The sequence below is a fragment of the Micromys minutus genome (genome assembly GCF_963924665.1).
Source record: "Micromys minutus genome assembly, chromosome: 28".
In the NCBI taxonomy this organism is placed as follows: Eukaryota; Metazoa; Chordata; class Mammalia; order Rodentia; family Muridae; genus Micromys; species Micromys minutus.
Genome location: NC_137963.1, coordinates 13,803,748 through 13,816,014, shown reverse-complemented (window position 1 = coordinate 13,816,014; position 12,267 = coordinate 13,803,748). Strand labels below are relative to the sequence as shown.

The 12,267-nt window shown below is 38.8% G+C and overlaps 1 protein-coding gene across 6 annotated transcripts in view; it reads right to left on the bottom strand.

Moving 5' to 3' along the window:
* The window catches only part of ASTN2 (astrotactin 2), a gene marked incomplete at both ends in the record, with an annotated part of 945,572 nt that overhangs the window by 165,920 nt on the left and 767,385 nt on the right, over positions 1–12,267 (bottom strand). For all 6 annotated transcript variants that reach the window (XM_080940102.1, XM_080940100.1, XM_080940099.1 and 3 more), the window contains one exon: positions 1,081–1,214. In XM_080940102.1, the coding sequence (XP_080796228.1) occupies positions 1,081–1,214 (134 nt within the window). The remainder of the gene's footprint in view (positions 1–1,080; positions 1,215–12,267) is intronic.

The window sequence follows — 12,267 nt, the reverse complement described above, 5'->3', positions numbered from 1 at the left end:
GGAATAAATCTCTCTATAAAGCAATAAGAAAAATAATTGTGGAAGGTTACTACTGAACTTGTCTTTTGGGGACAATGATGTGCAATTCTCTCATTTAATAAAGTAGGAAAAGTAAGGCTTCCAATGGAAAACAATTTACACAAGTTTATACAACAAAACAAACAAAAATCATCTTGGAAACTTAGTTTACCTTAGATCCATGTTTTTTCCTTTGAGTCACTATACCATGCCATGTCTACAGAGATAACCTTATGGTGTCGGTTTTCTCTTCCTACAGAGCTGTTTTATGGGACTCTGACTCCTGACCATTTCCCTTTACAGCCCTTCTTTTTAACCACACTTCTCCAAACAGATGACCTTCCTTAGCTTCCTCAAATAAATTTCCTGTGTCAGGTACCTCTCTCTAATAGGTTTTCCTACCTCCCTAAACCATGGTTATCAGTACTTGTTACCTAGCTAATGCCACCTTTTATAATTCAGATCCCTTTGGTGGTGATTCTTTATTACCCCCTCTTCTGTCTAAAGCATGCCCATGAGTCTTCTCATGAACAATTTTTGTTTTTCTCTAGTTTCTAATTTAGCTTTAAACTGTGTCTTATTTTCTTTAACTGTTTGCCTTTCCTACCTCACTACCATCTTCCTAAAGATGCAGATTTTTCTCTGTCTTGATCATTGGCATTTTCTTACTCAGCAACTGACACCCAGAAAGTGACCAGAATAAATGGCTGGAAATAAATGAAAGTAAGAGAGGTTCTATAAGTTTCTTTGACTCTGGAGCTGCAGTGTTCAAAGTTGGCAAAGCAAGTTATTTGCCTAGCAAAGAAGTGGTTAATGGGTAAGCACAGGAAGGAGAAATGGATCACAAGACATAATTTTAAAACATTATATTCTACAAACTCAGTACATGGGTCACATTTCTATACTATAAGAACTCCTTCTTTCTGAAGGGAAGCCCCAGAGGTTTTAATGATCTGGATGGGCACCCTGAGAACTGGACAGAATTATAGCTATGTCTGCTAGTACAAGAGTGTGAGCCAACGGAAATGGATAGGCGAAGGTAGAGGGGCCATACATACTTACACCGGCTGTGGAAGGGGGCTACAATTGGGAAGCCCACTGGCATCAAAGGCACTGAGGTCACACCTGCACCAGTCATCGATCACATCTCCTTTACCAGAACACCAGTAAGAACTCATCAGTGCATTCTTGAAGGCCTGAGGGAATGACAGAATAGATGACTGACAATAAAGTTATATTAAGGGTTATGATGTTAACCCCACCCAAAGTTTGCAGTGGCATTCGAGCTTAAACTCTGTGACCTTGTTCTTTGGGTTCTTGCATTTCCAAGCTTCCAGAATAATTATTAACACATAATGCTAATAGCATGATAATTTGTTGGGAATATCTCTTGTCCCTGGTACTCTACTTATTAACATAGCTTTTCTTTACAATAGATCCACATGATCGATATCACTGTTATTCTTATTTTATATATGGAAAACTTAAGCACACAAAAAGTTATTGAAGGAATCCACAGGCAGTAACAGAAGTAAGACCAAATCATTTACTCCAGTCAATGGATACCCTTTCTTTTTTATTGGATATTTTATGTACTTATATTTCAAATGTCATCTTCTTCCTTCCTCTCATCCTCCCTTCCCATTCCAATGCCTCTATGAAGATGCTCCCACTCCCATCCACCCACTCCCACCTCACCACCCTGGCATTTCCCTACACTGGGGAAGTGTGCCTTCATAGGACCAAGGGCTTCTGCTCCTATTGATGTCAGACAATGCTATCCCCTGCTACATGTGTGGCTGGAGCCATGGATCTCGCCATGTGCAATCATTGGTTGGTGGTTTAGTCCCTGGGAGCCCTCCCAATCTCACCCAATACCTGGCCCCAATGCATTTCATGACCCTGTTTAAAAATATGAAAATGCCCACAGTATTCAGGATTAAGTCTAAACTCCTTACCTATGTTCCTAGACTCCTTTCTAAACTGAGCTTACACAAGTTTTAGAACCTTCAGTATACATTATCATTTCACTGCTATCAACTCCCCCTAGGAGTCAATTCCTGTTTATTCAATTAGAAAACAACAAATCATCCCATATGGGGCCACAAAGAAAACATCTCAGCATTGTGGTGGTTTCTGTCACAATTAATACTGCTTTTGTAGTATACTAACAATGTCAACAATACTTTAAAAGAATAGCAAGAGGCTAGTATCCATTTATCAGTGAGTGCATACCATATGTGTTCTTTTGTGACTGGGTTACCTCACTCAGGATGATAGTCCCTAGTTCCATCCATTTGCCTAGGAATTTTATTAAGTCATTGTTTCTATTGTGGAAATGTTCCATACTTTCTGTATCCATTCCTTTGTTGAAGGGCATCTGGGTTCTTTTCAGTTTCTGACTATTTATTATAAGGCTGCTAGAAACATGGTGGAGCATAGGTCCTTGTTAAATATTGAAGCATCTTTGGGTGGAAATACTAGGTCTTCAGGTAGTACTATGTCCAATTTTCTGAGGAACTGCCAGACTGATCTCCAGAGTGGTTGTACCAGCTTACAACCCCACCAACAGTGGAGGAGTGTCTGTCTTTCTCCACATCCTCACCAGCATCTCCTGTCATCTGAGTTTTTGATCTTAGCCATTGTGACTGATTTGAGGTAGAATTTCAAGGTTGTTTTGATTTGCATTTCCCTGATGACTAGGGATGTTGAGCTTCAGGTGCTTCTCAGCCATTCAGTATTCCTCAGTTGAGAATTCTTTGATTAGCTCTGTACATCATTTTTAATAGGATTGTTTAATTCTCTGGAGTCTAATTTTTTGAGCTCTTTGTATATATTGGATATTAGCCCTCTATCAGATGTATGCTTGGGTATTGCAACCTCATGGGAAGAACAACATTATCAACCAACTAAACCCTCCACACCTCCCAATGTGAACACACATTAAGAGACCTATGGCTCCAGGTGCAGATGTAGCTGAAGACAGCAGTGTCTGGCATCAATGTGACAAGAGGCCTTTGGTCCAGGGATGGCACATTTTTTCCTATGTAGGGAAATGCCAAGGCAATGGAGTGGGGAGGGTGATTAGAAGTGAGTGCACCATCATGAAGACAAGTGGAGGGGGGGGTCATGAGAAAGTATGGGGGAAGGGGATAACATTTCAAATGTAAATACAGAGAGTATCTAATAAAATAAATAAATTAAATAAATAAATCAAATAAATAAAAATATATAAAAATGTATAGCACGTTACAGGGGGGAGAGAGAGAGGGAGAGAGAGAGTGAGAGAGAGAGAGAAAGAGAGAGAGAGAGAGAGAGAGAGAGAGAGAGAGAGAGAGAGAGAGAGAGAGAGATTAGTTGACAATGCTAGTAGGTGGGAAGATTGGCTTTTGCTCTGCTAATCTTTGTTTAGGTTACTGGTCTATTCAATGCTAATGTTGCTTTTTGTGTTTTAAAAAGTTATCCAATTTTAGGCCTGAAATTCTGCATTTTCATTGAACGCCAAGTCAATAGTTATTGTTTTATCTCAAGACTTTCCCTTAAACTTGAGATTGATCATGTTCTTTTGGACACTGTGACACTAAGTCACTCCTACCACCACATCTCTGTGTCTGTCTTAGCCATCCAATTTTAACCCTAATGGTTACCAGGGGCAAAGAACTGACAGTCTTCCAAAGTGGACTCTTTTAAGACCTTATTGATCCAGTTAGTATTTAATGAATAAATAAATGCTCACTTAAAATTGAACATTAATATTAGATGATAAAGGAAACTTGAAAGGAGTTGTCTACACCCTATAGATGACAGGCTCACATCTTTACGGTAGTCTTTAGGATTGTTTTAGTATGGAAGATGCTAGCAACATGGGTATGGTGCTTGAGAAAATGCCCTGCTCATATCACATTACTTGCACTGACATTTCATAATTTTGGAAATGGAAAATATGGGACTCAACTCTTTGAAACTCGAAAACTCTAGAAAAAGTTGATCTTTTGCTTATTTATGCTGGGCCAGGCATGAATATTACTTTTCCTTTTACATTGCTTTCTCTATGCGCTACAAGTAGACGTTGCGTAGTATCTATCACCAAGTATAATTAACGGCTCTGATATCACTACTTTTTTACATTCCTCATTATCCAAAAACAGTCGAGAACATTTGGATATAGCGGATATGGATCCTTAGCTCCTCAGAGGCCACAGAGATCTAGAGAAGTGGTTCTCCTCCTTCTTAGTGCTGCAATCCCTTAATAGAGTTCCTCATGTTGTGGTCACCCCATACACACACCATTACATTATTTTCATCTGTACTTTGTAACTGTAATCTTGCTACTATTATGAACCATAATACAAATATTTGTGGAAATAGAGGTTTACCAAGGTGGTCACCACCAACATATTGACAACTGATGATCAAAAAAAAGACTGAGTACTTTACAAAGAGGCATGAACAGAAAGACTCCAGATTCTTCCCTGATGCCCTTACTTCTGTGAGAGATGAACACATTAACAAATTTCTCCTGAGTCGGGCTCATGAAGCACTCGAATGCAATGCCAAAATATTTAAAGGCCACAATCCTAAGCCAAAGGAGCAATGATGGAGAAACTGTCATTCTAGATTTCAAGATATACTGCAGAGGCATAAGTAAAAACATACATTTGCACAAGGCAGACATGTAGAAAATGGAAAAAAATATTGAAGACCCAAACATGAATTTGCATAACCACAGCCACCCTATATTTGACAAAGAACAAAATATACAGTGGAGAAAAGAGAGCATCTTCAACAAATAGTGCTTGGGAAACTGGATGTTCCCATTTAAAAGAATGAAATTAGATCTGCAACTGTTGTCATACATAAAAACCAACTCCAAATGGATAAGAAACCTACTTGTGAAACCTAGAACTATTGGAAGAAAACATAGGCGACACATTACAGGACACAGATGTAAGCAAAAGTTCTCTCAATAGTACTCAATTTATTTAGGAGCAGAGGCCAACATTTAACAAGTGGAACTTTATAAAACTTTTTTTAAAAAACTGCATTAAAGGTAACAAAAAGATACAATCAACTTACTGAAGATGAAGCTCACAGAATGAGAGAGAATATTTACCAGCTATACATCTTACAGAGTATTAATATCCAGAATGTGTGAACAGCAACAATAGCAGAGCTAAAAAATTGAACAAAATAAATAATGAAAAAAAGAAAACAAATGATCCATTCAAAAATGGGCTTGGAATCTGAACAGATAATCTAAAAAAGAAAGGGAGGAAGGAAGGAAGGAAGGAAGGAAGGAAGGAAGGAAGGAAGAAAGGAAGGAAGGAAGGGAGAAAGAAAAACAAAACCTAAAAACTGGTTTAAAAATATCTGCATATCTGAAAATGTCCATCATTGCATCATTTCTACAAATTAGGGAAATGAAAATCAAAATAACTATGAGACTTCCTCATACTTCAGCTATAACATAGCAAAGATCATCAAAACAGCTGACAGCAAATGCTAGAGAAGATGAAGGAAGGAAACCCTCATTCTCACTCTTGGTGGAACTGCAACATGGTCCAGCCACTTTGGAAATCAGTGAGAAAAACGCTCAAAATGCTGAAAATAAATGTATCATACGACCCAACTATGCCACTCCCTACTATGTGCCCAAAGGACTTGGCATTTTATACCATAGATACTTGTTCTGCCATATTTGTTGATACTCTTTTAACAACAGTTTCAAGATGAGATGTGGGAGACCCTCTAGAATGTATCAAAGACCTGGGAGGTGAGAGACTCTTGGGACTCAAAGGGAGGGACTTTAAATGACATGTCCAAAAGTTGGGAGAGGGAAGTAGTAGAGTTCACCTCCAGTAGGAAGACAAGGCATCAAGTAGAAGGAAGAAGTTGCCATCCCACTGTCAATAATTCTGATCCAGAATTGTTTTGGTCTAAAAGAACTCCAGTGACAAGAATGGAGAAGAGACTGGGGAAAAAACTGTTCAGTGACCCACCCAAATTGGAATGTATCCTGGGGTGGGGGAACCTGCAATGTCTGACACTATTTACTGATGCTATCGTGTGTTTGCAGACAGGAGCCGAGTACAACTGCCCTCTAAGTGGCCCAACAAGCAGCTGATTGAGACTTATACAGTACTTATACCCAAGCTATGGAGTGAAGTCGGGATGCCCTCTGTTTTCATTAGGGAAAGGATGGAAACGCTGAGGAGAATCGCAACCTCATGAGAAGATCAGCAATCTCAAATGACCTGGACCCCTGAGATCTCTCAGACACTGAGCTGCATACACTGATCAGCATACACTAGGTGGTCTGTGGCCCCTGACACATATACAGCAGTGGACTCAGAAAAGATGCACCTAGCCCTTGAGTGACTTGACACCCCAGGAAATGGAGAGGCCTGGAAGGGTGGTTTGGGGGGGAGGTGTGGAGAGGCCTGGAAGGGTGGTTTGGGGGGGGAAAGGTGTGGACAAGCCTGGAAGGGTAGTGTGGAGTGAAGGGGTGGTGTGAAGTAAAAAGGTGTGTGTGGGTGGGATGCAGGTATTCTTTGGAGACAGAGAGAGGAGGAATAGGATGAGGAATGCTTTAGGGTGGACCAGGATGGGGAAAATGACTAGACTATAAAAGAAAAAAAAAGATTAAATGTAATAATAAACAAAAAAAAGACCAATAACAAAAACAATAGCTTCAAAACAGAAATGACCCAAATGTCCATCAACCGATGAGTGAATAACCAAAATGTGGTGCTTATGCACATGGAATACTATTCAGCATTAGAAAACAACTAAAATTATGAATTTTATAAATTCATATATAACTAGATGGATATCTAAATGGATATAACTAGAAAAGATCATATTGAATGAAGTAATCCAGACCCAGAAAGACACGCACCATATTTTCTGTTTCATCTAGGAATCCTAGCCCCAAGTTTGCAGATGTGACTGTACAACCTGGAGTATTGCTAGAAGCCAGAAAAGTAAAAAAAGGGACCAGAAGGGATAACAGTGTAGAAGTAGTTAAAGTGGAAAATTGAAAAAAAAAATTTTGTGAAGGAATTCAATTAGAGAGAGGGAGATGAATTAGAGAGAGTAGGATAAAGGTAAAATGGCAGCAACAGTGCCTGGAAAAGTCATGATGAATCATTATCTAATCAAAATGATTTATAATACGTATAAGTCTGTGTGTATAAATAAATGTATCACCTTTAGGTGCATTCTAGAAATGAAATGAAGGTTCCTATTGATGAAAACACCACATATTTTGGACACAGAACCAAAGTGGATCTGACCTTAAAGACTCCTCTCTGAGGACTAGGTCTCAAGACCTGAGAAATCACAACAAAAGTCCCAAAGGAAAAAAGGAAGCAATATTTCTACTCAATGGTGATGCCCATAAATTATATCAATAACCAGTATTACAGCATAATTTTGAGAGTGCCATAGTGGCTCGAGTATCTTGCTGATAAGTAACAATTCTGTAACTGAACTTAAGGCCAGCTCAACAAGAAGGAAATCATGCCTGATACTGAAAATGTAGTCATTACCTGAGGTTGATGAATACATCAATCTTGGAAGAAAACATGTAAGCACCATTTTATTAAACCAGCATAATTCCAATTTACATCTAGCATATTAACCTTTATACCCACAGATGAATATAGTTATCACCTCTCATCAGACACTCTTCTCTTTACAACAGACAGAAATTATTACAGAAAACCCAAGCAAAGGGCAAAAAACAAAAGATCTCTTGGGACCCAGTCCCAACTGATAACTCCTATCCCTAAGGCTTCAAGACCATTGAAGAAAGGGAGAAGGAAAGATTTTATGAGCAAAAGGAATGGGAAATTTGCTGTGAGATTTTTGTCTTCTAGAAAGATCAGAGATGCTACTCTCATGAGTCCCATCAATAAAACTGTCTATAAAAGAGCCAATCAATAATAACCCCGGTGGATATACTAACAAGGAAATGGGAAAGCTCACAGAGTCTAAAGCCCAAACAAAGAACTACTGGAAAGTATGGTGTGATGGCAGTAGGAGAAATGGTCTTCCCCAAGGGAGAACTTCCAAATAGTTTTCTAATACCAAGCAGTTAGCCTTGTGATCATATACATCCACATAACATAATATAAAAACCAAGAAGGTTGCATTTATGTATTTAGGAATATGTGAGTATGACTGTAAATGTGTTTGTGTGTGTGTGTATGTGTGTGTGTGTGTGTGTGTGTGTGTGTGTGTGTGTGTAATGACTAAAGGGAAAATGGTCATGACAGAAAGAGCAAGGTAAGAGGCATGTGAAAGGAGATAGAGGTAGAAAAGAAAAGAAGATGATGTAATTATATTATAATTTCAAAAAAAATTAAAAGTATTGTAAAAAATGTAATCTACATAACAGTTTTAAAAGTGATGTAATACAACCTATATTGACAGATGAAAGACTAAATATTGGGGCAGGAAGAACTTTTTCTTTCAAAACCATACAGCAAGAAAATGATACAAGGAAAATGTCAGCCTACACCTCCATCATTTACAAACGTGCTGGTCTTTTGGTTTAACCATGAAGATCAGTGGGATTAATTCCCAAATTCAGTAAATTAAATCAGAACATGTCCAGTTAAATATAAATTTCAGACATTTATTTTAATATAAGTTTATTCCACAAAATATTTGCAGTAAAGTACTTGAGCCAAAATTGACTCCAGTGCAAGAACATCATTCTTACTTTATCCCTGAATCTATGTTGAGAGCCAATGTTCCTTCCAATAGCCTAAGAAAAGACACTCCATTCATAAAGACAGGAACTGGATAGGAAAGTGTGAGTTTATATTGACTATCAGAACTGTTCTCCCTCATTTGCAGGTTCCTCTTCAGTGTATACAGTGTGTTCTGCTAACTGCTTATAAGCAAAGATTCTTCAACATCTTCAGCCAAAGCTAAAAGCTTAATTACTACAGTAGTGAAATCCAGGGCCATGGGACAGAGTGACACAAATGGGAAGACTGTGTTGCAGTCCAACAAAGAGAACATCCTGTTTTGTGTGTGAGTGTCTCTCTCTCCCTCTCTCTCTCCCTCCCTCCCTCCCTCCCTCCCTCCCTCCCTCCCTCCCTCCCTCCCTCCCTCCCTCCCTCCCTCCCTCCCTCCCTCCCTCCCTCTCTCTCTCTCTCTCTCTCTCTCTCTCTCTCTCTCTCTCTCTCTCTCTCTCTGTGTGTGTGGTTGCTTTGGTTTCTGTCAATAATAAATTGAGCTTTTAGAAAACAAAACAGGAAACCTCCCCGGACATTGTGAGTTTCACCATCTAGGCAGTTCTTGGGAAGAAATCCTGCCTCTGAGTCTTCACATCCACTGGCTGTTTCCCAAAATTCTGGGGAACAGCATGGGGGCGGGTGTGATGGCCAGGCAGGCCCTGGAGAGAGCACAAACACACTCTGATAAAAAGCCTGACATCAAACAGGAAGCTCTTGCAAGGCAGAAGCCAGCATTGTGTCAGCGCAAGATCACTCTTCCTCACATCTTCAACCCTTGCAACACTCCATTTACAGTCCAGCTAGATCCCAGGGGAGAGGAATCATAGAATGTTCCAGCTTCACAGGACTTGGTCTGTAAATCATCTAATCTAATCCATTTACAGATGCAAATCCGGTGGCCCAGAGAGCTTAGCTGGCTACCCCAAAGGGACAGATACTTTTTTTGCTTGTTTGTTCGGTTGTTTTTTTTTTTTTTTTTTTTTTTTTTTTCTTATAAAGAACAATATTTAATTAGGGCTGGCTTCCAGGTTCAGAGTTTCAGTCCATTATCGTCAAGGCAGGAGTATGGCAGAAGCTGAGAGTTTTAAATTTTAATCTGGAGGCTGCTATGAGACTACTGCCTTCCAGGCAGCTAGGGTGAGGGTCTTAAACCCACAGCCACAGTGAAACACCTACTACAACAAGGTCACACTTCCTAATGGGTGACAGATACTTTTGATGATAAAAATTATTCTCTTCCTTCAAAATTTCACCTTTGCTATAGGTTTTTTATTCCCATATACAGAAAAGCACAAAGAAGAAGGAGTAAGAGAAATTGAAGTCCATTGGAATCCTGTACTATTGGTCTTTTTTTTTACTTTAAAAAATTAATTGGTTCTTTTATTTAATTACATTTTGAATGTTGTCCCTTCCTTCCCAGTCTCCCCTCTGCAAACCACCATCACATCCCCCTTTGCCTCTAAGAGAGTGCTCTCCGATTGTCTGCTCTTGTGTCACTCTTGTAGAATCCTCCTATGCTGGGCAACAAGCCTCCACAGGACCAAGGGCCTCTTCTCCCATTGATGCCAGATATGGATGCAGATACTCACAGCCAATCATCAGAGTGAGCTCAGGAACACCAATGGAAGAGTTGGGGGAAGGACTGAAGAAGTTGAAGGGGATTGCTACCCCATAGAAAAAACAACAATATCAACTAACTGGACCCATCCCCAGAGCTGCCAAGAACTAAACAACCAACCAAAGAGTATACATAAATGGGTCTATGGGTCCAGCTACTTATGTAGAGTTATCTGTACCATTGGTCTTACTAGATAATTTAGAATATTACTTGCCAGGATTTCATTAAGAAATCTAATTTAGTTTCTCTTTTTTGGATCATATATTTGTAAGTATACACATATTTGTGTGGGTATGCCTGTACTACCTGTGCATGTGTGCACGTGTGTGTGTGTGTGTGTGTGTGTGTGTGTGTGTGTGTGTGTGTGTGTGTCTTCAAAAACAAATGAAAACATATACTTCAAGCAATCTGACTCCTAGCTTTTGATGGGATCAGCATTAGTATGGTCATTGCTTTTCATAACAAAGAAGGCTTGCAATTCCAGAACTCATAAAGGCTTTCAAGTTCAAGCTAATTAGTTAGTAAACCAAGTTGAGCAGGAGGAGAAAAGCAGCCACAGAAATGTTAAGCAATCAAAATAAACTAGGATTTATTCCTAACACTATTGTTACTTTCTGATTTGAACTTGCATAAATGATTCCTCTTGTTAAGCCTTATTTTCACTGTGTGCAAAATGTGAAAGACAATGGTACTTTATTGACAGTTAAATTAGGTTTAGTAAATATTACTTACTGGCTAAAATTAAGAAAGGGTGAACAAGACCCAGTGGTTAACTTTAAAGGACCATGGTTTAATGGTAAAGGCAACACACAAAGAACTAAAATTACTATGGTTCAAATGCTATAAAGTCACGTACATAGGAGATTGTGAGAAAACAAAGAAAAGAGGTCTTTCCAGCTGTAAAATTATGACAATGCCTAAAGAATTCTAAACTCTACATAAACAACCTGCATTTCATTAGGATCTTTAGGACAATGTACACAGAATACCATTAAGCCCATGAATTAAATTCCATTTTTATACTTCCAATGCCTATATTATTATGACTTCATTTTTACAATAAAAATAGGCATTGCTTGTTGACAATAAGTCAGTTATTGTTGATGTTGAGAGGTTATGTAAGGCTCCAGAATAAGATCCTGAAGTCTTCATTCCATGCTTCAAGCATTGTGATATATGTATCATACTAATAAGTTTGGTCCCAAGATTGTCCAATTCTTACCAAATAAGAAAGAGGAATTTTTCTAAAGACAAAATAATATATTATCATAGTATTACTCTATCTCTATTTCACTGCTGAATGCATTAACTAACATGCAATATAAGTCAGTAGGTATTTGTTGAATTGATTCAAATTTTTATGTGAAATTTGAAGGAAAAAAATTATAAGCTGAGAAAGAAAAGAAAATATATTTATGGCTCTCTTCTTCCCCAAGAACTCATGTATCATCCATGTCAATTTGGTGCCTCCATCCAAAAGCTGAAGGTCAGTCCAAGCTTCTACTTCTATCTCAAAACCAATCTCTCCTCTCTGGTCCCATGGATATCTCTCCGAGGAGGGTAGACATCTCTCATCTCTATAGGAAATTTTGAAAACTCTTGGGCTAGACACCCAGCTTCAATTTTAGCTACTGCCTCACTTTAACTGAGAGCTTTCTGAAGCACCAATAGTTCCTCTGTCTTCTTGCTTGAGCCTCTTCAAAACTCCCACTGTTTTCTAAGGAGAGTCTCTACTAATGAACTTAGGAGTCAACATTCTTTATCCCAAAATGTCTTTGCTTTTTTGTCTGTTTCCTATTGCTCACACTCTGTGATCCAGAGCATCCCACTTCTCAAGGAACTGCATTATTTCATAGCCACAAGCGTTATGTCATATTTTTT